A 23,437-nucleotide genomic window follows, 5' to 3' on the forward strand; every position below is an offset into this window, starting at 1 on the left:
TTTTTTTTTTTCCATGTGACACCATCATATTCTAAGTTTGAGATGTTATTTGATTTTCTTGGTAATATGTCTAATTTTTTTTTCTATAACTAATATGTCTAATTCACATTCAAAGTTGAAATGGAATACTGCCACAATCACATAACACAAAATGAAAACGACAAGAAAATTAAAAACACTTAGGTACTAAGAACCTGTTTTTTGTTACATTGTTCTGAAAAAGAAAACTATTATTTAGCACATTTATGGAAGATCATACATTTATGGAGGTTGTTTTTTTGAAGCACTCCACTAATTTCTCTCTCTTCCCTGGGCAGAAACCAGTAGAAACTGAGGAGTCTCATAAGAGAGATCCTAAAGGGAGAGAGAGAGAGAGAGAGAGAGAAATGGTAGGACCAAAATGCAGGCCTCAGTTTGTGCTATTTGGATCTTCAATTGTGCAGCTCAGTTACAGTAATGGTGGCTGGGGAGCCACTCTAGCTGATATTTACTCAAGAAAAGTAGTACTTCCTTTCTTCTCTTAATTTCCCTCATTTCAATTTTGATTGTTTCTTCTTTTTAATTAATCTAGTTTTGTTAAGTTTTAGATCCACATACTAGTAAAGTTTGATTAGTTTACTTAGATATGTAATTCTTCTTGCATGATGAACAAGAACAAGATGTATAGCCAAATTTTTATTACATGATGAAAAAAAAACTCTTCTCAATTTATAATACTCTACTTTTTATTCACAAAGTAAAGTGCTCGTGATTGAGACAGGCAGATGTACTGTTGCGAGGATATAATGGTTGGAACTCAAGACGAGCACTCCAAGTTGTCGAACAAGTTTTTCCAAAGGTATTTTTAGATGTTTAAGATAAGATATTGACTGCTACATGTTATTGTGTTCGTTCTAACACCAAAACTTCATCTTGTCAAGGATGCTTTGGTGCAACCGTCATTGGTTATAGTTTACTTTGGTGGTAACGACTCAATGGGGCCTCACCCTTCTGGGTTAGGTCCTCATGTTCCTTTGCAAGAATACGTCGAAAACATGCGAAAGATTGGAAATCATCTCAAGGTAATCTGTCTCACAACAAGTAAAGTAGTAGTTCGACTAGATTGTAATGAATAAATCACCTTTGTTGAGTAGTGCCTAGGCAAATTGTTAAATTGCACACAAACATAAATACATAATATATTACGAGCAATGAGAACGGTGCGTCTAAAAGGTTTTTAAATCCTTTATTTTGGAATCACTATTTTGCAATTTTATACTTCTAACAATAAAATTTCATAATCAGAGTCTATCAGAGAAAACACGCATTATTTATCTTACTAGCCCTCCCGTCAACGAGGAAAAATTGGGTGAATCAACAAGGTATTGTAATCACCATTATGTATTTTTTTTTCCCTTTGTGTTTGTTTCTAGTTTCTATATTCTTAGTTTTATACCTACCCTCATTCTTGTTCTTGGTGTTAGAATAATATATGTAATAGTTAGGGGTTATTTGGTAATTTGCCCTTTAAGGGCCTTTTAGTCTTTTATCATTAGTATATATTTGTTAAGTTGTAACCCTAGTTTAATATGAATGAGATTCATAGCCTCCTAAATGTTTCTCCTCTTCCTTCTTCTCTATGATTATTGTTATTAATTTCACATGGTATCAGAGCATGGTTGCTGAAGTTTTTCTCAATTTTGGTAGATTGGAGAAGAAGGATGGTATTATTTTACTTTGGTTGTATTCCACAGGTAGTTTTGTGAAGTGGTTTTACTGTTGGGGAAGAAGTGGTTTTACAGGTAATTTGGTTTAGATGGTTTTGTTTTGAGGCGATTTCTTGAGTTCGGATTTTAGATGGCTGGTTTTGGTTTTTAGGATTGAAAGAAGGTAGTTTTTTTTGGAACCCGTTTTAGACTGGGCGGTTTTTCTTTGGGAAGAAACTGGAGTAGCAAAAGTGGCAGTTTGGCTAAATATTTAGGTGGATTTATTGGCAGTTTGGTATGGGAATGATTTGGAGGTTTTATATTTGGCGGTTTTAATGGAGGTGGTTTTAGGGGGGAATCATATAAAGAGGCAGTTTGGATTTAGAAGGTAGTTTTAGTTTGGTACTATTGGCGGTTTTGAAGGGTGCTCACAAGTTTAGTGGTGGTTTGAGAATTTATTGGCGGACTTGTTGGGCGCTTTATTCTGGAGGTTTGGAGATTGTTGGTGGTTTAATCAAATTGGTGGGTAGTTTTTGTTGGGAAAAGATCTTCAATGGAGGTTTTGGCTTGGTAGTTTGGGAGGTTTTGGCTTGGTGGTTTGGGGAATACGATTTTTAGAGGGAATCAAGAGTGGTGGTTTTGTAAGGATTTGTTGGTGGTTTTAAAAGGTGGTAGTTGAATTTGGTTTTGAGAAGAGGCAGTATTTGGATGGGAAATAATAAAGGTAGTTTTGGTGAGAAGATGGGTTTTGACTAGTTATTTGAAGGACTTGTTTGGTTGAAGTTTTTGCTAGCTGAGAAATTCATTTTCTTCAAGGGATCGTTTGGCCGTCGCTGGAAAATCATTTTCTTCAAGGGACCATTTGGCTGCTGCAGGAAAATTATTTCCTCGTTGCAGATCTGGTATTGTTACTTTACACTTCTTCTTCGTATTTCTTTAGCTAGTTTGTTTGGTATTGTTTGATTTTTGGTGTAAAAAAAAAAAAAGGTGGTTGGTTTGCTTAGTTTCGTTACTCTTCACGAAACTTTTGAATATAAAAGGTGGAATGGTATTGAATGGTAGTTTTGATTTGATTAGTAGTTTTGAATTGGGGCATTGAACTGTAGTATTGAATGGTAGTATGGAACGGTTTAAGAGGTATTGAATGGTGCAGGAGGTATTAATGGTAGTTTGGCTGAGATTTGATTTGAGTGGTTTTTTTTTTATAAGGTGGTTTTGGAACTTGGAGGTGGTGGTGTTAGTGAAAATTTTGAAAGTGGTTTTTGGATTTGTCATTAAACTTGTTGGTAGTGAATTGGTTGGCGGTTTTGATTTGCATTTGAATATTGGCAGTATTGCATTTGGATTCTGGGTAGTATGGCATTTGAATTTTGAGCAGTACTGCATTTGAATTTTGAGCAGTACTGCATTTGAATGTTGGCAGTGTTGCATTTGGATTGTGGGCAGTATTGCATTTGAATCTTCTTCCTCCTTTGGGCAATATTGCATTTACATCTTCTTCCTCCTTTGGGCAATATTGCATTGGAATCTTCTTCCTCCTTTGGGCAATATTGTGTTTGCATCTTCTTCCTCCTTTTGGGCAATATTGCATTTGCATCTTCTTCATCCTCTTCTCCTTTTGCAGTTTAGCAGTATTGGATTTTGGTTTGCAGTATTGGATATTGGATTTTGGTTGGCAGTATCGGATATTGGATTTTGGTGGGCAATATTGGATTTTCGATTTTGGTTGCGAGTATTGGATTTTCGTTTAGCGGTTTTGTAGTAATTTGCACTATTTGGTTTAGCAGTGACTTGTTCACCAAGTCACACTCGGTTCCACGCTTTCGTTGCTTAGTTAGCAAACTCTCGATACTTTTCAAAATCGCATCGTGAGTTTGAGGGAGGGTGTTAGAATAATATATGTAATAGTTAGGGGTTATTTGGTAATTTGCCCTTTAAGGGCCTTTTAGTCTTTTATCATTAGTATATATTTGTTAAGTTGTAACCCTAGTTTAATATGAATGAGATTCATAGCCTCCTAAATGTTTCTCCTCTTCCTTCTTCTCTATGATTATTGTTATTAATTTCACACTTGGAACAGTACCATATTTAGTCAACTGGTGCGAACAAATGAGAACTGTCGGTTATATTCGGAAGCTTGTATAGAGCTATGCAAGGAGATGGGTTTGAAGGTGGTTGATCTTTGGACTGCGATTCAGAAACGAGATAACTGGATGAATGTTTGTTTCACGTAAGATTACTACGTACATCAATTTGAGTTAACACGAGAAGTCATCAATTTTGTTTGGGTGGAGTTGTACTGACATGTAATCCATTTTGTCCAGGGATGGAATTCATTTTTCGGCAGAGGGAAGCAAGGTAGTTGTGGCGAAGATAATGAAAGTAGTGAAGGAAGCGGAGTGGGAGCCGTCTTTGTATTGGAAGAACATACCTGCTGAATTTGGAGAGGATTCTGAATATGACAATGTCGCTTCCAATGGGAAAGACACTATAAACATTTCAGAATGGAGTTTTTACAGCGAAATTGAGTGGGCTTAGGTTTTATCACTTCGAGGTTAAGTGAGTTTCATGGCTTTCATATTTCAAGAAATGGGTGAAGATCAGTGAATAAGGAAGACATGAATGTGTTATGACTAAACAATATAAGCACAAAATTTTGAACTTGGAAACTGATCTTCAATATTAGAATTTGATAAACTACCTGATTAACTTTTACAGCGAAATTGAGTGGGCTTAGGTTTTATCACTTGCATTTTCTGTTCTCTAGCATTGCTCTTAAGGTATCCCCGAATGGAAGCACTGGCTATGTCACAGAAAATGCAGGTGTTGAATCACAATCGTTATTACTTTTGCACGAGTAATGCTAGAGAATAAGAAAAACCAGACGAACTCTGTAAAGAAATCGTATGGGGTTTGCTGTGATTTATTGTTTAGTGAATTTAAATTATCGAAAACGCGAACCGCGACAGTCCACGTATGATTCCTGGTTTATGAACAAAAGCCCTTTCTACTCCTAACTATGCCAAATCAAAATTCAACCCTTTTCTCGATTGTGGCCCCCTACTTTGTGGTACTTCATCTTTGGCCTCTACGTTTCACCAGCCTTCTTAAGGACAAGGGTCCATTCATTGACCCTTAGATACTTGCGAATTCTCTTGGATCACCATCTCTTTCTTCATCTACGTCTTAAAATTCATTTAGTCTCCATTTATATCGACTCTCTGTTCTTTGTCTTCGTAACCTTTTGGCAACCTCTTTGCTACGAAGAATTTTAGTGAAGGTGTTTTCATTTGTCAATTGTCCATTCTAATTTATTTTTAGTTCTGGTCCTATACAATCGACACTACGAGCGAAGGTTTAGTTAGTCTCTCTCTCTCAGATAGAAATGAATGCAACGGAAAGATGAGGAGAGAAAAGGTAGGGGCGACAACACAAATAACATTAATGAGCAAAATGGGAAAGTCACAAAATAAATAACCAACGGACTAACGGACTTTGCATGGAACTGTTAGATTAGGAGGCCAAACTTCATTTAAAGAAAATAGGGGGCTAAAATAGGTATATCTGGGGCCAAATAGGAATTAGCCCATAAAGATAAATCTATCTTTCCCGCCATAATTTTGAATTTCCCCCCTTTTCACACTCTCGTTTTCACTCGCTGGATCAGAATTCAGAAGTGGAGGGGAAAGAAACCAGATGCTTAAAATGGAACGACGATTCTATTTCTCCCTCTGATGCAATTTTTCCCTGAAATAGCTGAGTCCCTTAATCTCAAGGTTTCCGCCATTTACAGGTACACTCTGATCTGTTATATTATGCGGGTTTCCACTTTGAAGGATAAGGAATCTTTTAATTTCTGTTGAAAATTGTTTTCTTCATCTAATATGTTGGTGGGTTTTCTATATTATTGGTTGATAGGGTATATTTGATCTTTCACCCATTGTTGCAATTGCAATTTAAGTTTGCACACAATCTATTTGTGAATATGCCTGAGTGGATTGGGGTTAATCATGCTCTATCAATACCATAGAAATAAAAATTTCGATGTAGTAGAATGAAGAAATGAACATTAGTTGAGTGTGACATTGTAGTCATCTTTTTTCTCGTCATTATAGTTTTAGTTGGCCATCTTGAGATACAATTTTGAGTTTCAAAATGCTTTTATATTATGGTAGTCATCTTCTAAGAGAAAGTAATTGATAGAAATATCCTTCGATTCGATGAGGTTTTAATTATTAGCTTTATTACTTACAAAAGGAAATGATGGGGTTTGGGTAGTACCCATTGTTCAAACCATATCAAGTAAACCAGATCATGACGGAAGTGGGATCGTTTCTTCTCTAGACGTAGTCTGCGAACAGTATCGATGATGTCAAGACTCATCATTTACCCTTTTCGAACAGTTCATCGGTAAAATAGGACAGATGTTCTACCAACTAAGCATGTGAAATTGAAGTTGGCATTTTCATATCTGAAAAAAAATGTATCAGATTTCCGCCGAAGTATTTTGACTTGTATTATACTTGTGATATATTTCCTATTACTTCCTTGAGCCACAGTTTGGAGGTATAGCTGTGATAATTTGGGATATAATATCAGACAAAGAGAAGTTATAGATTTTGCTGATAGATGGCAAAGTATTACGATCTCGATGACATTCTCATGGAAGAGGAGGTTAGAGTAAATTCTGAGCTCACTCGTAGACTGCTAATGTTGTTCTTTCTGGCTCTTCCTCTTGTGTACAAATTCTGATTTTGCACCTGTGTGTAGCGACTAGCTGTTGTTTTTCAAGTTGGGGCAAGAGGAGTTGGACAGCTCGATCCTAGTGCAGAAACAAACTATGTATGTATTTATGAGTTGTCATCATCTGGATAATAGCACAGTGTCGTTAATTGTCTCCTGATTATTTCCTATTTCGTTCATTGAAGGTTGATCAAGGTGCAAAAATAGAGCTTCCCTTCTGGCTCGTGCAGGAATTAAAGATGAGACAGGCAGTATCAGTTGACGTGCCTGCCTGCTTCAATCAGAAGTAAACCTCCTAACTCTTGTTTCTAAGTTTATAACAAAAGAAGCAAGGAACTACTTGCACGGTAACTAGATTGCAGGAGGAAATGATACCGGGCTTAGGCCAATCAAGTACGAACCCAAGTTCAGGGTTTCAGGCTCGGAGAATGGCTTGTGAAAAGAAGTTCCGGAAAACGTGTTAACTAACTTTCTTCATGTGCCTGTGTTGCTACCAGAACGAAGAAGGAAATACAGGCTGATGTTGCAAATGTGGATCTGAGAAGTCGATGCCCCTACTTCTATGAGTTTGGATGCAAAGTTGCACCGCTGTGAGTTTCTCTATCTACCTTACCGTTGCCTTGTGCATTTATTTTACTACAAATTCATCCTGAATGAAGATGTGGGTTTCTTAGGTATAAAAATCGTCTAACGGGATGCAATTGCAATTTCTATATACGCTTGTTTAATGATCAAATGCGATGATGAAGTTAATATCACTATAATAACATATTATGGTTTATACGCTTATAAATTTTGAGCACTATTTGACAAGGCCTATTGCGGTGAACAGGGTTGGTGATAAAACCATTGGCTCTCTCCTCCTATACGCATTTAGAGGTCGGTATAAGGAAGTCCTGAGCAAGGCGCATAGTGCAGCATTTGCTGTGGCTCCTAAGTTCTTATCAATTCTGACCAAAGAAGAAATTCAATGTGAGATTCGTGAACTAGCATTTTTCTTCTTACCTTTTTCATTGTCGGGTCTGAAAATAAAATCATCAGTTATTCTTTTTTAGTGTATGAAGCAGCCCAGTCTTCAATGAAATCTTTCAAGAAATGGCGAGTTGGTGGACCTAGATTTGAGAAAGCATCGATTCTCAAGAAGAGGAAACCAACTGAGTAGATACAAACTTTAAACTCATGATTAGCCCCAATCCCCTGAAACAGTTCTCACAGTGGATCTGTTCAGATTATCGATGGATGAAGTCTTCAACAAGTCAATATAGAAAAGGATGGATTGTGTATACATCGGTTTCAATATCATGACATCGGTCGACGAGGTTCCTTCCAAGATTCTGGATGTAATAGGGCTGATCTTCCTACTTGAACTAGTTAAATTTCTAAGTTATATCTGTTATATATCAATTCAGAATGGATCATAATGTTTGTGGATGCTTGTCCTTGTTACTTATTTCTCGTTTGCCTATTTAAATGACGGAATTCTCTTGCGAATCATCTCGAATATGAGTACTATTTATTTGATTTTTGATATGGCTTACTACAAGAACCCTGAAATATCTTGATGGAAATATACTACTTCCACTAGATTTTTGAACCCACGTGTATAGATAAACCTTTTTCTGACTTGCCAGCTTTATATAGTCAATAGCTACATAACTTGTTAAGTTCGTGGACATTCATATGCACCACTTCATAACTTTTCTATGTTATACGCCTTGTCAGATTAAACAATTGCTTCTTATCTCATCACTCAAGTTCAATATAATACATGATTCTTAATTCAGAATAGGGCACTTCATATGCATTACTTCATAATTTGTTAAAGTTGTGGTCATTCAACTCAAAATCAATTACCAATAAGTGGAGACGATCTAGACATTATATTCCACGTTAGATAATCCTTCTCCCATCCCATGTGAGATTATTCTCACACTCTCCCTCACGTGTGGCTTGATTAACCTAACACATGTTTTTTTTTTTTCGTGTGACATGGAACACGTGTGGCTTTTAAACCAATCACATGTGGACCTAGCTCTGATACCATGTTAAGTCTGTTGATGAGTGGAGAATACCTAGACATTATATTTTTTTATTGCTAGATAATCATCCTTCCACCGTCAAGGGACTATTCTCACAGTTTATTAATTTTTGGTGCAATAGTATATAACATTGTTACAACACAATTATAGGGATATGAACAGTAAAAGTGCCAAAATTACGATTTTTGGTTGGTGAACTTCTTCTACTCATTAGGTTGTTTAGGTGTACTTTTAACCAAAAAAAAAAAGGTTGTTTAGGTGTATGAAATATTCTCCTTCATCAAAAAAAAAGAAAAGGTGTATGTAATATTCCTTAACAGACAAAAAAGGTGTATGAAATATCAAATTTGGGCCCACATGACATTATACCCTCACATATTCTAGTTTTATTTATAAGAATAAAAGGCTTCTCAATAGTCTAGGGTTTTTTACCTTGTAACTCCAAAGTCTTGTATACATGAAAGTTGAAGTTTAAGCTTTATTGGATTTGAGTATAAATAAATTAAAGATAGATAAGAAGAACTTACATCCCATAAGATAGGCTTTAAGAGTTTATATACATTTAAGTATTCAAAATGAATTATTATAATGCTTATTCAAATCACAAAAGTCAGTACATTTTTTTGTGTTGTCTGTTTGTATGAATGCGTAAAGATTATTGTTGTCTATGGTAAGAGCATCTTCAACGGCAAAATAAAGAAAAACTCAAATTGTCCTATGTGTCAGGGTTTAATTGAGTTTTTCTTTCTTAAATATCAATGTTAAGATCTTCAATTCAAAAAGATATCTTCAATGCAACACTCTAAAAACTTAAAGATAATTTAGGTATCATCTCCTAGACGGTTAGGTTTGCTTTTAATATTGAGTGACCAATTGAGATCCTCAAAAGAAATCTCAAATATTGATTTTCTTGTTAGAATATCTCAACATTAAATGATGTCACGTCATTTTGAGATCCAAATTGAATGTTGCATTGGAAATTTGTTTTAACGAAAACTCAAAAAATTCAAAGAGACAATTTCAGTTTTTCAATTTGAGTGTTGCATTGGAGATGCTCTAATAGATAAATCTATAAGATCCTACCAATTACCAAAGGGAGATTTTAAAAGGCCTCCCCGTTTTTGTTAAAAGGCCTCCCCATGTTATCGTTGACTTGGTAAAACACGTTTGACTTGGCTTGGTTAAAGGGCCCCCTCTTTGAATGGGTGAAAAAAACCCCCTTTAAGGGTGTATTTAACCCACATTAACATTTTAGTTGTTAATTATTAAACTTCCTAAAACCCAAAGGGAGATTTTAAAAGGCCTCCCCGTTTTTGTTAAAAGGCCTCCCCATGTTATCGTTGACTTGGTAAAACACGTTTGACTTGGCTTGGTTAAAGGGCCCCCTCTTTGAATGGGTGAAAAAAACCCCCTTTAAGGGTGTATTTAACCCACATTAACATTTTAGTTGTTAATTATTAAACTTCCTAAAACCCAAATCCCTAGATCCCAAATCCCTAGAAATTCCTCTCTTATATTCTTCTTCCCTCTTCTTCCACCGGAATTGTCAACATCACCGGCGACCATCATCGACGGGGAAAGTTCATCGGAGTTGTGCAACAATCTCACATTGTTGTTGCACTCCTAAACCACTTCTCTATCCCTTTCTAAACTCTTAAACCACCATGGATGAAGCAAGTTTCAAAAGTTTTGGAGAAACATCAAAGGATCCTAAATCATCAATTTCTGGACAAGATTCAGTCTCCCAAGAGGTATATGAACATATCCTAACACTTTTTTCCAAGTTGTATGATATATTCGTTGGTTGTATGAAAATTTTTTGGTTGTTGAACACGGAGGGTATTTTCGGTCTGGTCCAACCGAATTTATGCCATTTTACGGCTCGAGTCCGCCGAAAATATGCACAGTAGCTACTGTGCAAAAATTCGGTGGGCACGAGCCGAAAAATGTCAATTAATTCGGTTAGTGCCCACCGAATTTATGCACAGTAGCTACTGTGCATAAATTCGGCGGACGCTAGCCGAAAAGTAATACATAAAACGGTGGTCTCGGGCCGTTTTTACTAAAATTCTCTTTTTTCCTTATAGGGCTTTGCTGTTGTGGCTTCTTCTCAACTTCCATCTCAAATTACTACAGACACTTGGGATTTTGGAGGTTCTAATACACAAGAAAGGTGGCAAGATGCAGTCGAAGAAAACGAAGCATCATCGGAATTTGGATGTCTTAAAATTGTAAATCGTGAATGTGGAGAAGAAGAATCCAACATTGAAGTTCCAGATAAGAAAGAAGAAAATCAAGAAGAAAACAGACCATATGAAGGTTTTGTCAGCATTGATGTTAGTGAGTATTTTCGAACTGAACAAGTGTTTGAAACGAGAGACGAGTTAGTTAAATGGGCAAAAGAAATTGGTATAAAAAACAAGATGGTTGTTATGATTGGTAAGTCTGCTGCGCGGAAAGGTGGTAAAAAACCGAAGATGGATTTACGATGTGAAAGAAGTGGAGAGTATCGTTCTCATCTTAAGGCAGAAATAATTCCTAAAACAAAAGAACCGTCCACCAAAAAGAGAAAAACGAGTACTAAGAAATGCAATTGCCCCTTCAAGTTAAAAGGAATACCGATAGACGGAGACAAGTGGAAGGTGGAAGTTGTGTGTGGGATCCATAATCATGAACTTGCAGAGACCTTAATTGGGCATGCATATGCCAATAGATTGAATAATGAAGAAAAGGCTTTTGTTGAAGAACTATATGAATGTGGTACAAAACCACGACAAATTCTTTCTCAAATAAAGAAAAAATTCAACGATAATACCTCGACAATGCGTACCATATACAACGAAAGGATACGAATCCGGCATAGTCAACAAGAAGGTAGAACTCCTATGCAACAATTGATGAAATTGTTAGTTCAACACAATTATGTTTATTGGCATTCAATGAAGAAGGAAACAGGGGAGATTACTAACTTATTTTGGGCACACCCGGAATCTATCCAATTGCTGAAGTGCTTCCACACGGTGTTAATGCTTGATTGTACATACAAAACAAACCGATACGGGAAACCATTGCTTGAGATTGTTGGGATGACTTCGACTATGAAATCATTCACCGCGGCTATGGTTTTTATGGATGGAGAGGCAGAACATCTATACACTTGGGCTTTGAATCGTTTGAGGACATTATTTCCTCCTAACTCTATGCCGAAGGTATTTTTGACTGATCGGGAACAAGCATTAATCAATGCAATAGGTGAAGTCTTCCCACATGCAGATCGTTTATTATGTACTTTCCATATAGATAAGTGTGTGGTTGGAAAGGTTAAACCACACTTGAAAAACAAACCATTCCGAAAGTTCATGTCAATGTTTCGACTAATCATGTTTGCGGAAACCGAGGCGGATTATAATCGCGCTGTTGAAGATTTCGTCACAACGTGGTCGAAGAGTAACGCCATTGATGTTATTTATGTTCAGAAGACTTGGTTGCCACTTAGGGAACATTTTGTAACGGCATGGACCGATAATGTGATGCATTTGGGTAATACTACAACGAATAGGGTTGAAGGTGCACATGCGAAGCTGAAAAGAAACTTGGATACATCCGAGGGTAACTTCGTCACATGTTGGGAATCTATACATTCAATGACTGAGACAGAGATTGTTGCGATTAAAGCTACATTCGAGAAAAGTCGTACATCAGTGAAGATGTCTCATCAAATCAACGCCTTTAGGGAACTCAGGGGTTATGTCTCACACAATGCACTTGACCTGTTGGCAGATGAGGTGGAGCGGGCAAAAACTATAGGAATTGATTCAAATTTGTGTGGATGTGTGTATAGGTCTGTGTATGGTCTCCCTTGTGCTCACGAGATGGAAATCATTATGAGACGCGGTGAGGTGATATCTTTGTCACTCATTGACCCACAATGGACTAAACTCTCAATTATTCCTACTCCTGAGGTATATAACGAACTTCAGAGTTCTTACGAATTAGGATTGTTGTACTCCATGTGGGATATGTCGACCGGTCCTGAGAGAAAAGCCATATTAGAAAGGTTGAGGAGTATTGTTTGTCCTTCAATGACATCCATGACAGAACCTTTGGCAAAATTGAAAACCCGAGGAGCCCCAAAGAAACCAAGAAACAGAAAAGAGAAGGAAGCAGCCATATCTACTAAGAGAGATCCTTCTCGTTGGGAGTATGCACAATGTATTCCGGAAACATCGGTTCCATCGGTTAAAAGTGCACGGAAAGCCAACAGGAGATCTCGCGGTAGTGGTGATTCATTTTTACGTCTAATGCCTGAGGTGATTTATCCGTTTATCAGTACTATTACAAACGTTCCAGGAGACGGTCATTGTGGTTTTAGAGCCGTCGCTCTTGGTCTCGGGTATCCCTCGGAGGTAGGTTGGATTGAGATCCGAAAAGGTGTTCTTAATGAACTCGAAACACGTCCAGAGTTATACAAAGCCATGTTTGGGTCTTTTTATGACGAATTGTTGGTTTCGACCAACAATTTTGATATACCAGCTGAACATGAGTTTTGGTATACCCACGGAGAGACGAGTTATTTAATTGCCACTCATTTTAATATAATGTTGATTCATTTGGCGAAACATGATTCAACGACATTTTTACCTTTAATCACCGGTCCACCAACACCATCTTCCGAAGGTTTGTCTCAACCACATACAATGGTAAGCATTGGTTATGTAAACAATTGTCATTTCCTTAATGTTAAGCTACAAAACGAAACTATACTTCCTCCGATTGCTAGGCAATGGGCTCGATACGCTACTTCAGATGCAAGAAGGTGGTTGACTATTTGCGAACATAAAATTGACAGTGGCGATAATTTCAATCCGCAATTGGAAGAAACTCCATCAAGTATAAAGAAGGAAGGGGACACATCATCGAATGCAATAGCAATAGATATGGAATGAAAACTTAGTTGAAGTTGTTTTTTTTTAGTACTAACTGTTAGTTGAAGTTGTTTTTTTTTTAGTACTAACTGTTAGTTGAAGTTGTTTTTTTTTTAGTACTAACTGTTAGTTGAAGTTGTTTTTTTTTAAACGTAAAGTTTTTTGATCAAAGGTAAAGTTTTATTTTTTAAAATAAGAACGGCTCGAGCCGATAATTTCAGTACCTACTGTGCAAAAAAACGGTGGGCTCGAGCCGTTTTTAGCAAAAAAAACGGCTCGAGCCCACCGTTTTTTTTGCACAGTAGGTACTGTACAAAAATACGGTGGGCTCGAGCCGATTATAGCAACATAAACGGCTCGAGCCCACCGTAATTTTGCACAGTAGGTTCTGTGCAAAAATACGGTGGGCTAGAGCCGTTTTTGTTGCTAAAAACGGCTCGAGCCCACCGTATTTTTGCACAGTACCTACTGTGCAAAAAAACGGTGGGCTCGAGCCGTTTTTAGCAACAAAAACGGCACTAGCCCACCGAAAAGTTGTATCTTCTTTTGTATCTCTCTCTTTTGTGTCTCTCTCTCTTTTGGCACATATCTCTCTCGGAGTTTTGTATCTCTCTCTCTTTTGGCACATATCTCTCTCTCGGAGTTTTGTATCTCTCTCTCTCTCTCTTTTGTATCTCTTTTGCGGAGTTTTGTATCTCTCTCTCTCTCTCTCTTTTGTATCTCTCTCTCTTTTGGCACATATCTCTCTCGCTCTCTTTTGTATCTCTCTCTCTTTTGACACATATCAAAATATAACATTTCAACCATATAAAAAACCAACCGTTTTAACATATCAAAAGATAAAGTATCTAAAGCCGTTCAAATTATAAAAGTATCCGACATCATTCAAAAGTTTCCGACATAGGTCTCAAAATATAAAAGTATCTAAAGCCGTTCTAGGTCTTCCTCCTGCCCACGGCCTTTGTTTTTGTCCTCTTCCTTGTATTTTCTTCCTGAACCCTCTGGGGTGCCTCTGGAAGTTGCTCCTCCCTCAATACTTGGTGAAGTATTTCCTTTCCTGCATCCACCCCAGACAAATCTAGTGCAGCAAGGGCATGCCGAATACCCTCTCTCTGAAAAAAAAAATCAAGTCTGTTAACATGTATTTCCATCAATACTAAATAAAGTAGATTACATGCTTTATGTGTACTTACGTAGTAAGCAATCGAACCGAGTGAGCTTTGTGCTTGGTTCGTCTTCCGATGGTTTGGGTTTTGGACCTTCGGGTGTGAAATTCGACTAAACCACTCAGCATATCTATCATCGACCTCCCAAGCCGAACTAACCCGTTGCGACCTATCTTTCTCGTTGAGGACATGATGTTCCCAGTTCTCCCAATACCATGTATGTTCTCCATAATCCTTTGCTTCACTCCTTCTCTTCTTTGTTGCTCTCATGGGGGCAGACGGAATATGTTGAACCACACCAAATTGCCTCAACACCCTTTCGGGTTGATACGGCTCGGCAATATCATCAAATACGATACAACCGCTGTAGAAGGCGTATAGTGGGGGAGATGACTCACCAATGCCCATGAGTCTATATGGGTCCCAAATAACCTAAATAACACAATTATTATACTAGATGCTCATTCAATGTCAAATTAACATGCAAAATACCATAGTATATAGAATTTTACCTCTCGCTCCTCTAAATCGTCGATCATCTCTCGGAGGTTAACCAGTCTGTCATCTAGATTTCCATGTGCATCATGCTCCGTCCATCTACCCATCAGAGGCAAATCCGGCCTAATGTCGAAATCCTTTTTCAAATCCGACAGACCAAGCTTAAAGTGCTCGTCAATCCATGCCTAAACAAGAAAACAATTAGTAACCAAGAAGATAGACTCCTAAATTAATCAACTTATAATAATGTGAGAAATACCTGGAGGAGGGGCAGATAACCCGCCATTTGTCCACCCTTAGTGGAAGCATGACCGAGCTGCCTATAAAGATAAGAAAGCACAGCCGTGCCCCACGAATATTCAGGGACCTTCGTCAAGTCCATCAAATATGTAAGGTAGCAAACAGGCACCTTCGAACCACTCTTGTCACAAAAAAGAGTCGAGCCCATAAGATGGAGAAGGTACCCTCTGACGCAAAAGTCTTTCTTCCGTGCGTCATCTTTGTCTAAGCTACCCGAACAGATTTCCCTCAACCACAACATTCGGACACTCTTGCACTTAGTCGTCTTCAATTCTGCTTCCGCAGCCTCAGGTGTCACCCCTAAACCTTTCACCAGAAGATTGCATTCATTTACATGATCATTATCAAGATGAACTGAGTGACCTGTAATCTGAAGTCCTGTAATACGATGCACATCCTCTAGTGTGATCGTCATTTCTCCAAATGGCATGTGAAAGGTGTTAGTATCTTCATGCCACCTCTCCGTGAAAGCCGTGATAAGAACCCGGTCAAGTTTCTGGTAAGAGTATTTGGCGATTTGCAGAAGTCCTGATGCTTCCACCTTCTCACGAACTACTTTACACTCTAGTTCTATGTCCCAGACATGTTCCTTCTTTGAATCCCGTATACTTTTACTTTCAAGGGCCCCCACTTGCACGCCACTTGCGTGATTATGTAGTTTCAAAACAGGACGATCCTACGTAAACAAACATAAAAGTTACGTTTATTGAAAGTTAACAATATATTATATTAAACATTCATAAGTGCGAAAAATAGAAAAACATACACGTACCTTGCCATTCCAAATTTGGTAAGCAATATGGTTCTCATAGTTCTTGAGAACGCTACGGTCCGTCGGCCCTCCTGGAAAAGGATCCGCACCTGCTTCACTTGTCGAACCGTCGACAACCTGCTTCCTAGCATCCTCCTTCCTCTTTCTCGCACTTACAGTTTGTGCGACACGTTGAGACATGACTAAAGATAAAATAGGATATATAAATAAAGTCAAACAACTTGGAAAAAATGGCATTAGAAAGCATAAATAAAGACAAGGAAATTTGACCTACTGTGCATTTTTTCGGTGGGCTCGAACCGAAAATATGCACAAAATTCGGCTCGAGCCCACCGAAAAAATGCACAGTAGCTACTGTGCATTATTTCGGTGGGCTCGAGCCGAAAATGTGCACAAAATTCGGCTCGAGCCCACCGAAATAATGCACAGTAGCTACTGTGCATTTTTTCGGTGGGCTCGAGCCGAATTTTGTGCATATTTTCGGTTCGAGCCCACCGAAAAAATGCACAGTAGCTACTGTGCATTATTTCGGTGGACTCGAGCCGAATTTTGTGCATAAAAATGGTCTGGTTCGACCGAAAATATGCTTGGTGAAGAAAAAATTGGGGGTTTTCTATCTCTACGGTCTGGTACGACCGTATTATGATTTTTAAGCATTAAAATTCTAACTTAAACTAAATTAAACCAAAATCATGAACATCATAACAATTGGGTATGTAAAAATCATGAAAATTCACACATTCAATCCAATCAAAACCCTATTATTAATATATACTATTGGGTATGTAAAAATCAAACTTTCCTAAATAAACATTAGAAATAACAAAACCCTATGTGTTATGAAACTATCCCTCCTTCAACAAACCAAAAACCCCTTTGAATAAAAACCCTAAATTCGAACTCAAATCTAGAGCAAGATATATATATATATAGAGAGAGAAAGATATAAGGAGAGAGATCTATATACTAACTGTTCCTTGGTACAATGGTGAATGAGAGAGAGGGCGACAGAGATCCAAAGCACGAGAGAGAGAGAAGGCGGGAGAGAGAGCAGGCGGGAGAGAGAGAAGGCAGGAGAGAGAAAAGAGAGAAGGGATTTTGGAGAGGGAGAACTGGTTAGGAAGGAGATGGTCAAGGGTTTTAGGGTCAATTTTAGTCTTGGGTTAAGTTTGACCTAACGGCGTTAACTTTGCCGTTAGGTCAAATATAGAAGAGGGGGGTGCTCCTTTGCAGAGGGGGCCTTATAACCAAATGGGTTATAATGAGGGGCGCTTTTAGCGGGGAGGCCTTTTAACAAAAACGGGGGGGCCTTTTAAAATTTCCCATTACCAAATACCAGTATTTAGTAATAAATACATTGTATTCAAATAAAAATACTACTCCTACTAGAGTACCGGTCAATATCTCATTTGACTCCAAAAATCGGATAGTTGACATTTGGTCAAAGATACCAATCAAGAGTCACTAATGAGCGATAATTAGAAAGAAATCAGAAACTAATATTTGGTTAATCTGAAATCTACATAATATTAAAGCAGGTAAAGACAACGGTCCTGTCTGTCTGTCATCGTCGTTTTTACTTCTCAGAAATGGGCGGCACTCTGGGCACCTCCTCCTCCTCCTCCTCTTAGTTTGTGAAGTAATCCGTAATTATCGGTAACTCTTAATTTTTCATTTCACTCATAGGGTTTCAATCCGTCCAACTCTAGGGTTTTTGAATTTCCCAAATCTTAATCTTAATAGTAGTAGTAGTAATTAGAATAATTCCCTGATCATCTCTCTGTTCGATTTGTATCCCTTTCAATTGAGTTGTTGTTTGTAAATTTATTATTCATAGATAGATAGATACTAATTTAGGAGTAATTGGTAGTGGAGAAATGAAATCATCAAAGAGGAAGAAGAAGAGATCTCGTGGTTCGCCTCCTCAATCGAACCCTAAAAACGCTGTTAATAGGGAAGAAGACAACAAGGAGGTTAAAGACATGGAATGTTTGATCGAAGCTTTCTCTTCGGCTTCTCTTGACGAGATTAGTTCGGCTTATAGAGGATCAGGGAAAGATCCTAATAAGGCCGCTGAGATTTTAAGCGAATTGTTGTTGTTGAATGGAGATGATGATCTTCGAGCAAGTTCGAGTTCAATTTCTTCTTCTGAGAGGTTTTTTGAATCGACTAGTGAAGATCCAACGACGAGTTCTAATTTTAGTTCGAGTTCGTCGGATAGGGTTTTTGAGTCTGATATCCCTAATTCTAAGGGTTTTAGAGATAATAGACAAAAAAAGGTTGTTGCTTCTACTGGTACTGTTTCAACTGTATTAGGGAAAGAATATGTTAGATCAAGCTCTTTAGATTGGGAAAGAAGGTATAATTATTCAAAGGGTAAGGGGCATAGAGTAATGAATGATGTTTCTGTGGGCAACGAAGAATCCGAGCAATTTTTGTTCTCATTGCTTGGGGATGGGTGTGAGCTGAGCATGGCTGTCATCAGAGATGTATTTTGTTAGTTTTCTATCCTCTTCTCTATTATGTTAATTTTGTATTCAAATTGCTTTATGTATGATCTTGTTAGGAATTTAAGTTTTACTATCAAATGGTGACTGTTTCGAATCCTAAGATTAGGTTAACTTATGGAACATGATTTTTATGCAATCGCTATATCTGGAGATTTTCGCTCCTTTCATGGTTGTCAATGTTTGTGGTTTAAGATTTCATCATTACGCAACCCCCGGTTGGACCATTTTCGATCTTGTTGGTGTCTAGTTATAAGCTTTTGTTGTAAAATATCATAATTGGGGTGGTGGGTCAGTATCAGTTGGGTTTTCTTTCCCATTATTTGTTGGATTACTGTGTCCCAATTGTATCAAAGGCTACTATTTTTTCTCACTTTACAATTTGTGTTAGTTGCTCATTATGTAAGTGTGCTTATCTAAGATGGAGATTGGTTCTTCTGAGATCTTCGTTATATTTTAAGTGTTTCCCGTTTTTTTTCTCTACCTTTCCCTCTTCATGTGCAGTTTTTTTTCTGTTTGTTTCACTTTGATTGACAACTTAACTAGAACTCGAGAGCCACATTTTCTTTCCTTTACTCTTCTTTGATTGTAGGCGTCTTTTATGATTAAAGTCAAGAATGTGTTCCATGTCATGTATTACTCAGTGGTTTATGTAATGTATAATATGGTAACTTGAAAAATTCATCTTTGCAGGTCAATGTGGATATGATGTTGAAAAGGTATATACGCATTTTAAGTAGTTCCAAATTTCAACTATCTTCTATCTGTTATGAACTCTAATCATATTTGTCACTGGGCACTATAGATGCAAGTGACAAACTATTTAACAAGTATGTATCTTCTGTGAATCTATCTATGCCTCGTTCTGTTGTTAACACTCTAGTTTTCTCTTCTAAAGAACAACATATTCAAGCAGAAGCGTGAAAAAAGGTAAAGAATAATACTTTTCAGTGAAACTGATAAGCGAGGTTCTTCAGCTTGAGGTGGTACTTCATTTGGCAGCTTAGTAATTATGCCAATTGGGAACTCTTCATTTGTTATTTCCTATGGCTCAATGACTTCATCCATGGGGATATCTACCATGTGCTCATAACGCCCACAACCATTAGATCCTCATGCTCCTCTCTCCTTTTAGTTGTGCGATTTTTGTCGATGTGGGACTATAGCAGAATATGTGGTTGTTGAGTTTAATTTCTGCTTCTGGTGCAGAATTATCACCCAGTTGCTGCTGTCATCTTCAAATTCTGTTGAATGGCAAGTCTTGAGCCTTAGGTTACAGTGAATATTATTTTTTCTAAATAAGCATTGAAATACTCATTATACTCTTGCACTCTGCCTAGTAGCCGTCTCTAGTTCTCTAGACACATGAATAAATACAATTCTTGTGAATCATACTCACAGCAAAGTAGCAAACGAAGCAACACATTCTTATTCCATTTGTCCTTTCTTGATTCTGCCTTCTGCTTATGACGTATGTCTGGCTTGGATCTTAATATGAGCTGGGGAATATCAAAGCATACTCTGGTATTAACTTATTAGCAGATTTGAATATTCAGATATTTAGGTAACTTGAGGTCAACATGGGTACTGGTGGAGGTGGGCGTGGTGGAAACTGAAATATCTTGAATTGGTAGGCGTGGAATGATTGCAAACAAATTCCTTCGAAAGTTCACGTGGACATGCGTTGTTGAAATGTATCCACTGATTGGAGAACTATGTCGAATGCTTATCTTGAAATTTTACTTTTTCTCACTCTTTGTCAAAGATGTATGATTTAGCACAATCTGAATTAATGCTGGCAATGGTGTACATGAGTGTTAGTCTAACTGAAGAATTTTATGTTTTCAGGCCTTGGAAGTAGTACTTGATTTGTCTGCTTCTCCGAATGACCAAAACAATTATGGTATTAATGGTAATAGTACCTTAGGGAGAGATCAGGTAATGTCTTGATTTTTTGTATTAGCATTTATCGAGAGAAGTAAATCGTGCAATACCTCTGTAATTTTACTTCTTGAAATTTCTGCAACAGTCAAATGGGATGATGTCAGAACCAGGTTTTGGTTTATTTGAAAGAGAGAATCGGGAGATACTGCGGTCTTCAGATAATAGGCGGTAACTTACTCTTATGTTTGCTATGGTTTATCATGTTGAATTTTATGTTGGCCCGTATCAATGAGTTACATACCGTTCAAATTTATGATCCAGTCCCATCAATTCCAAGGAAAAGGAAAGATAAAGTAAAATGAGGGGCAATAAAATAAAATGAACCGAAAAATCCATTCAATCTTCATCCTGTGTTCATTTCAGGAATTATTCTGAAGTTTTACTTGGGCCTAAGCAATCTCGGCCTGACCCGGCAGCCACAGAAACAAATCTCCCGCAGAAGGTACTGGAATCCTTGTTTAGTATCTCCCAAAGTTCTGAAGCAAACCCTGATGGTATGAACTGGAAGAACGTAGTGAAGAAAATAGAGTCATTCGGGCAAAAAGTGGGTTCCCATCCTACTGGTGCTGTTCAACCTCCAGACAATAGGGAATATGGTACTGTACATTTACTCCAATAATTAATTGTTAACGTATTGGAGTCCGATTGCCTATTATGTGCAGGCTGAACGGATCCCTTCCATATTATATATGTATTATGCTAGACTGAAGGTTTTTTTTATAAATACCCTACAAATTTGAAGGGTAAGTTCCATCTATTATGTTGACGGAACCGTAGATTGTCTCTGTAAGTTGTGTTTCAATAACCATTTAACTTGGATTGTTAATCTTTGGTTCCATTCTTTCGATGTGCATATCGAAGGAATCTCAAATATAATTTCCAAGCAGTTCCCGTATTATACTTTTCTCATAGTTACCAAGAATGTCAAATGTTATCATATTGAGACGAGTACTTGTGCTCGTTCTTTTTGATGTTATAGCTCAAGGAGAAGAATATCAGGTATTTAGAGAAGCTGCAAGACTTCACTGGGAGAAGATGAGATTCTATTTTCAGAAAGTAAGATGAACTCTTACACTTCACATTTGACATTAACACTTTGGCCTAGTATAGACATCAAATCTGGATGATTATAATGCTAACAAATGTTGAATCAAATTCTTCTCTAGGCTGCAACAGCATATTCGAGGGGTGAAAAAGATTATGCAGCTCATCTTTCAGAACAGGTAGCCCGTCAACCCATTAGAGAGGAGAAACTTCTGTGATATTGATGTTGAGATCATGATACTAAATTATTCTTAATCTTGTAGTTTTACATTTTTGTAATGAAAACTCTGATGAATTTGGTTAGGGGAGAGCTGAAAACAGAAGAGCCCATGAGGCGGATGAAAAGGCCAGCAAGAGAATATTTGAAGCTAGGTTGGTTTAACTTAATCTTTATTCACGTTTTTTGGAACACACGATATTTTAAATTCTAAACCAAGCAACATATCTATGTGCAGAAATAAAGGTATCCAGAACATACTAACAATCGACTTGCATGGACAACATGTGAAGCAAGCCATCAGGGTTTTGAAAGTTCATCTTGTTTTCATGATGCATACATCATGTAAGTGTCAAATGCTGCAAATCAGTGCTATACTCTTACTAGTACTTCCTGTATATCAACTTCTTAATCCCTACAAGTCTGTCTAGACTAAACTACCTTTGTGTTTCTAGCTGTTCAACTTCTCAGGGTCATCACTGGATGCGGGGTTGGCAAAGGTAAACTGAAACAATCGGTAAGTTGCAACAACGAACCCAATAGAAGTTCTTTTAGTTCTTCTAGACGTGTGAATTACCAAGAACTGAAATAGTCATAATAAATAGGAAAAAAGAATTCGGTAACCTGTGCAATTCTAAATTTATTAAGCTCGTGCCGTTTACTGAGGATGGTTTTTCAACACCAGCATAATATCGTTAGTTCTGTTTTTTGATTGTGTGTTGAAGGTCATAGGCGTGGCGGAGAAGGCAGGAGCTGAATGGAAGGAAGAAAACCAAGGAATAGTATTGATCAAGCTAGTTGGAGGGAGAGAGTATTCCAGCTTTTTAGAATCTGATAGTGATTCTGAGTAAGGGTACTCTCTCCGCTGCATCGTAGAATAGGATCCAAATCCCTGACTGACTGAGTTATTTCGTTTGTGTACTGTAATTGTAACCCATCAATAGCAATGGCGTTTTAGACTTTAGTGTTCAAAATCAGGTAGGAAATCCTGTCATGTTGTTAAGAGATATATTATAGTTCGGAAATGGGGATTGAAATTGCTCATTATTACATTCAAAATTTCAATGGCTCAAGGACCAAGCTCAATTAAATTCCAAATTGGGGTTTCTCCCCATACATAGGTTTAATGACTGTAAGCACATATTTTGTGTTAAACAATGTAAGCACATTTACAACTTGTACATTTCTTTTTTATGTTTGTCCTCGTTTGAATTATTATTGGACAATAATTGATAGATGAGAAATCTTCATGGTCTAAATGTCGTGTTAATGGCCGTGATTCTACCAGCCTACTAGTCTGGCATATAATATGATACCGTTGGTTAACAACATTTGGGTAGATTCTAAACAGAAATCCGATGTAGTTTTCATTTGAAGCTCCAATCTTGGGCGTGTAGGTCGTTCGGCGTCTTACCAGTCTTGGATGCGGCTTCTTATCAATGAAGTGGGTACAATTCATTTGAAGCTCCAGTCTCGGGTGTGTTACATCAGTCCGGATTCCAGCCCAAGGGTCTGATTTTTGGTTTCACATTCTCTTCATGGGAGGAAAGGACAACAAAACCCCCCAACAATTTTTGTCTTGGCCTTTTTTATTACA

At 37.6% G+C, this 23,437-nt stretch overlaps 4 protein-coding genes across 6 annotated transcripts; all 4 read left to right on the forward strand.

Moving 5' to 3' along the window:
• Positions 1–211: 211 nt before the first annotated feature.
• LOC147546675 (GDSL esterase/lipase WDL1-like) lies at positions 212–4,385 on the forward strand. 2 transcript variants are annotated; one of them, XM_086636751.1, is made up of 6 exons: positions 212–500; positions 761–838; positions 921–1,061; positions 1,285–1,361; positions 3,766–3,915; positions 4,010–4,385. In XM_086636751.1, exons 1-6 carry the CDS (start codon positions 246–248, stop codon positions 4,221–4,223), a joined length of 915 nt encoding a protein of 304 aa, XP_086492877.1. In that variant the 5' UTR covers positions 212–245; the 3' UTR covers positions 4,224–4,385. The 2 variants fall into 2 exon arrangements, with proteins under 2 accessions (XP_086492877.1, XP_086492876.1); XM_086636750.1 differs by having other exon boundaries at positions 262–500; positions 921–1,085.
• An 845-nt stretch (positions 4,386–5,230) lies between these two features.
• Positions 5,231–7,922, forward strand: LOC147546676 (DNA replication complex GINS protein PSF3-like). Of its 2 annotated transcripts, none has more exons than XM_086636753.1 (7): positions 5,231–5,440; positions 6,245–6,359; positions 6,456–6,527; positions 6,614–6,714; positions 6,926–7,018; positions 7,261–7,400; positions 7,484–7,922. In XM_086636753.1, the coding sequence occupies exons 2-7, from the start codon at positions 6,315–6,317 to the stop codon at positions 7,588–7,590; spliced, it is 558 nt and encodes a 185-aa protein (XP_086492879.1). In that variant the 5' UTR covers positions 5,231–5,440; positions 6,245–6,314; the 3' UTR covers positions 7,591–7,922. The 2 variants fall into 2 exon arrangements, with proteins under 2 accessions (XP_086492879.1, XP_086492880.1); XM_086636754.1 differs by having other exon boundaries at positions 5,314–5,478.
• Positions 7,923–9,806: 1,884 nt separating this feature from the next.
• Positions 9,807–13,413, forward strand: LOC147546677 (PKS-NRPS hybrid synthetase cheA-like). Its single transcript, XM_086635929.1, has 2 exons — positions 9,807–10,218; positions 10,555–13,413. Exons 1-2 carry the CDS (start codon positions 10,132–10,134, stop codon positions 13,411–13,413), a joined length of 2,946 nt encoding a protein of 981 aa, XP_086492055.1. The 5' UTR covers positions 9,807–10,131.
• A 4,147-nt stretch (positions 13,414–17,560) lies between these two features.
• LOC147546678 (smr (Small MutS Related) domain-containing protein) lies at positions 17,561–23,017 on the forward strand. Its single transcript, XM_086673576.1, has 11 exons — positions 17,561–18,624; positions 19,329–19,354; positions 20,484–20,573; positions 20,665–20,747; positions 20,943–21,175; positions 21,559–21,635; positions 21,746–21,802; positions 21,928–21,995; positions 22,079–22,185; positions 22,296–22,357; positions 22,566–23,017. The coding sequence occupies exons 1-11, from the start codon at positions 18,006–18,008 to the stop codon at positions 22,689–22,691; spliced, it is 1,548 nt and encodes a 515-aa protein (XP_086529702.1). The 5' UTR covers positions 17,561–18,005; the 3' UTR covers positions 22,692–23,017.
• The last annotated feature ends 420 nt before the right edge of the window (positions 23,018–23,437 follow it).

The sequence above is a fragment of the Eschscholzia californica genome, unplaced genomic scaffold (assembly GCF_041429995.1).
Source record: "Eschscholzia californica isolate CP2 unplaced genomic scaffold, dmEscCali1.0.p SCAF_4, whole genome shotgun sequence".
Lineage (NCBI taxonomy): Eukaryota > Viridiplantae > Streptophyta > Magnoliopsida > Ranunculales > Papaveraceae > Eschscholzia > Eschscholzia californica.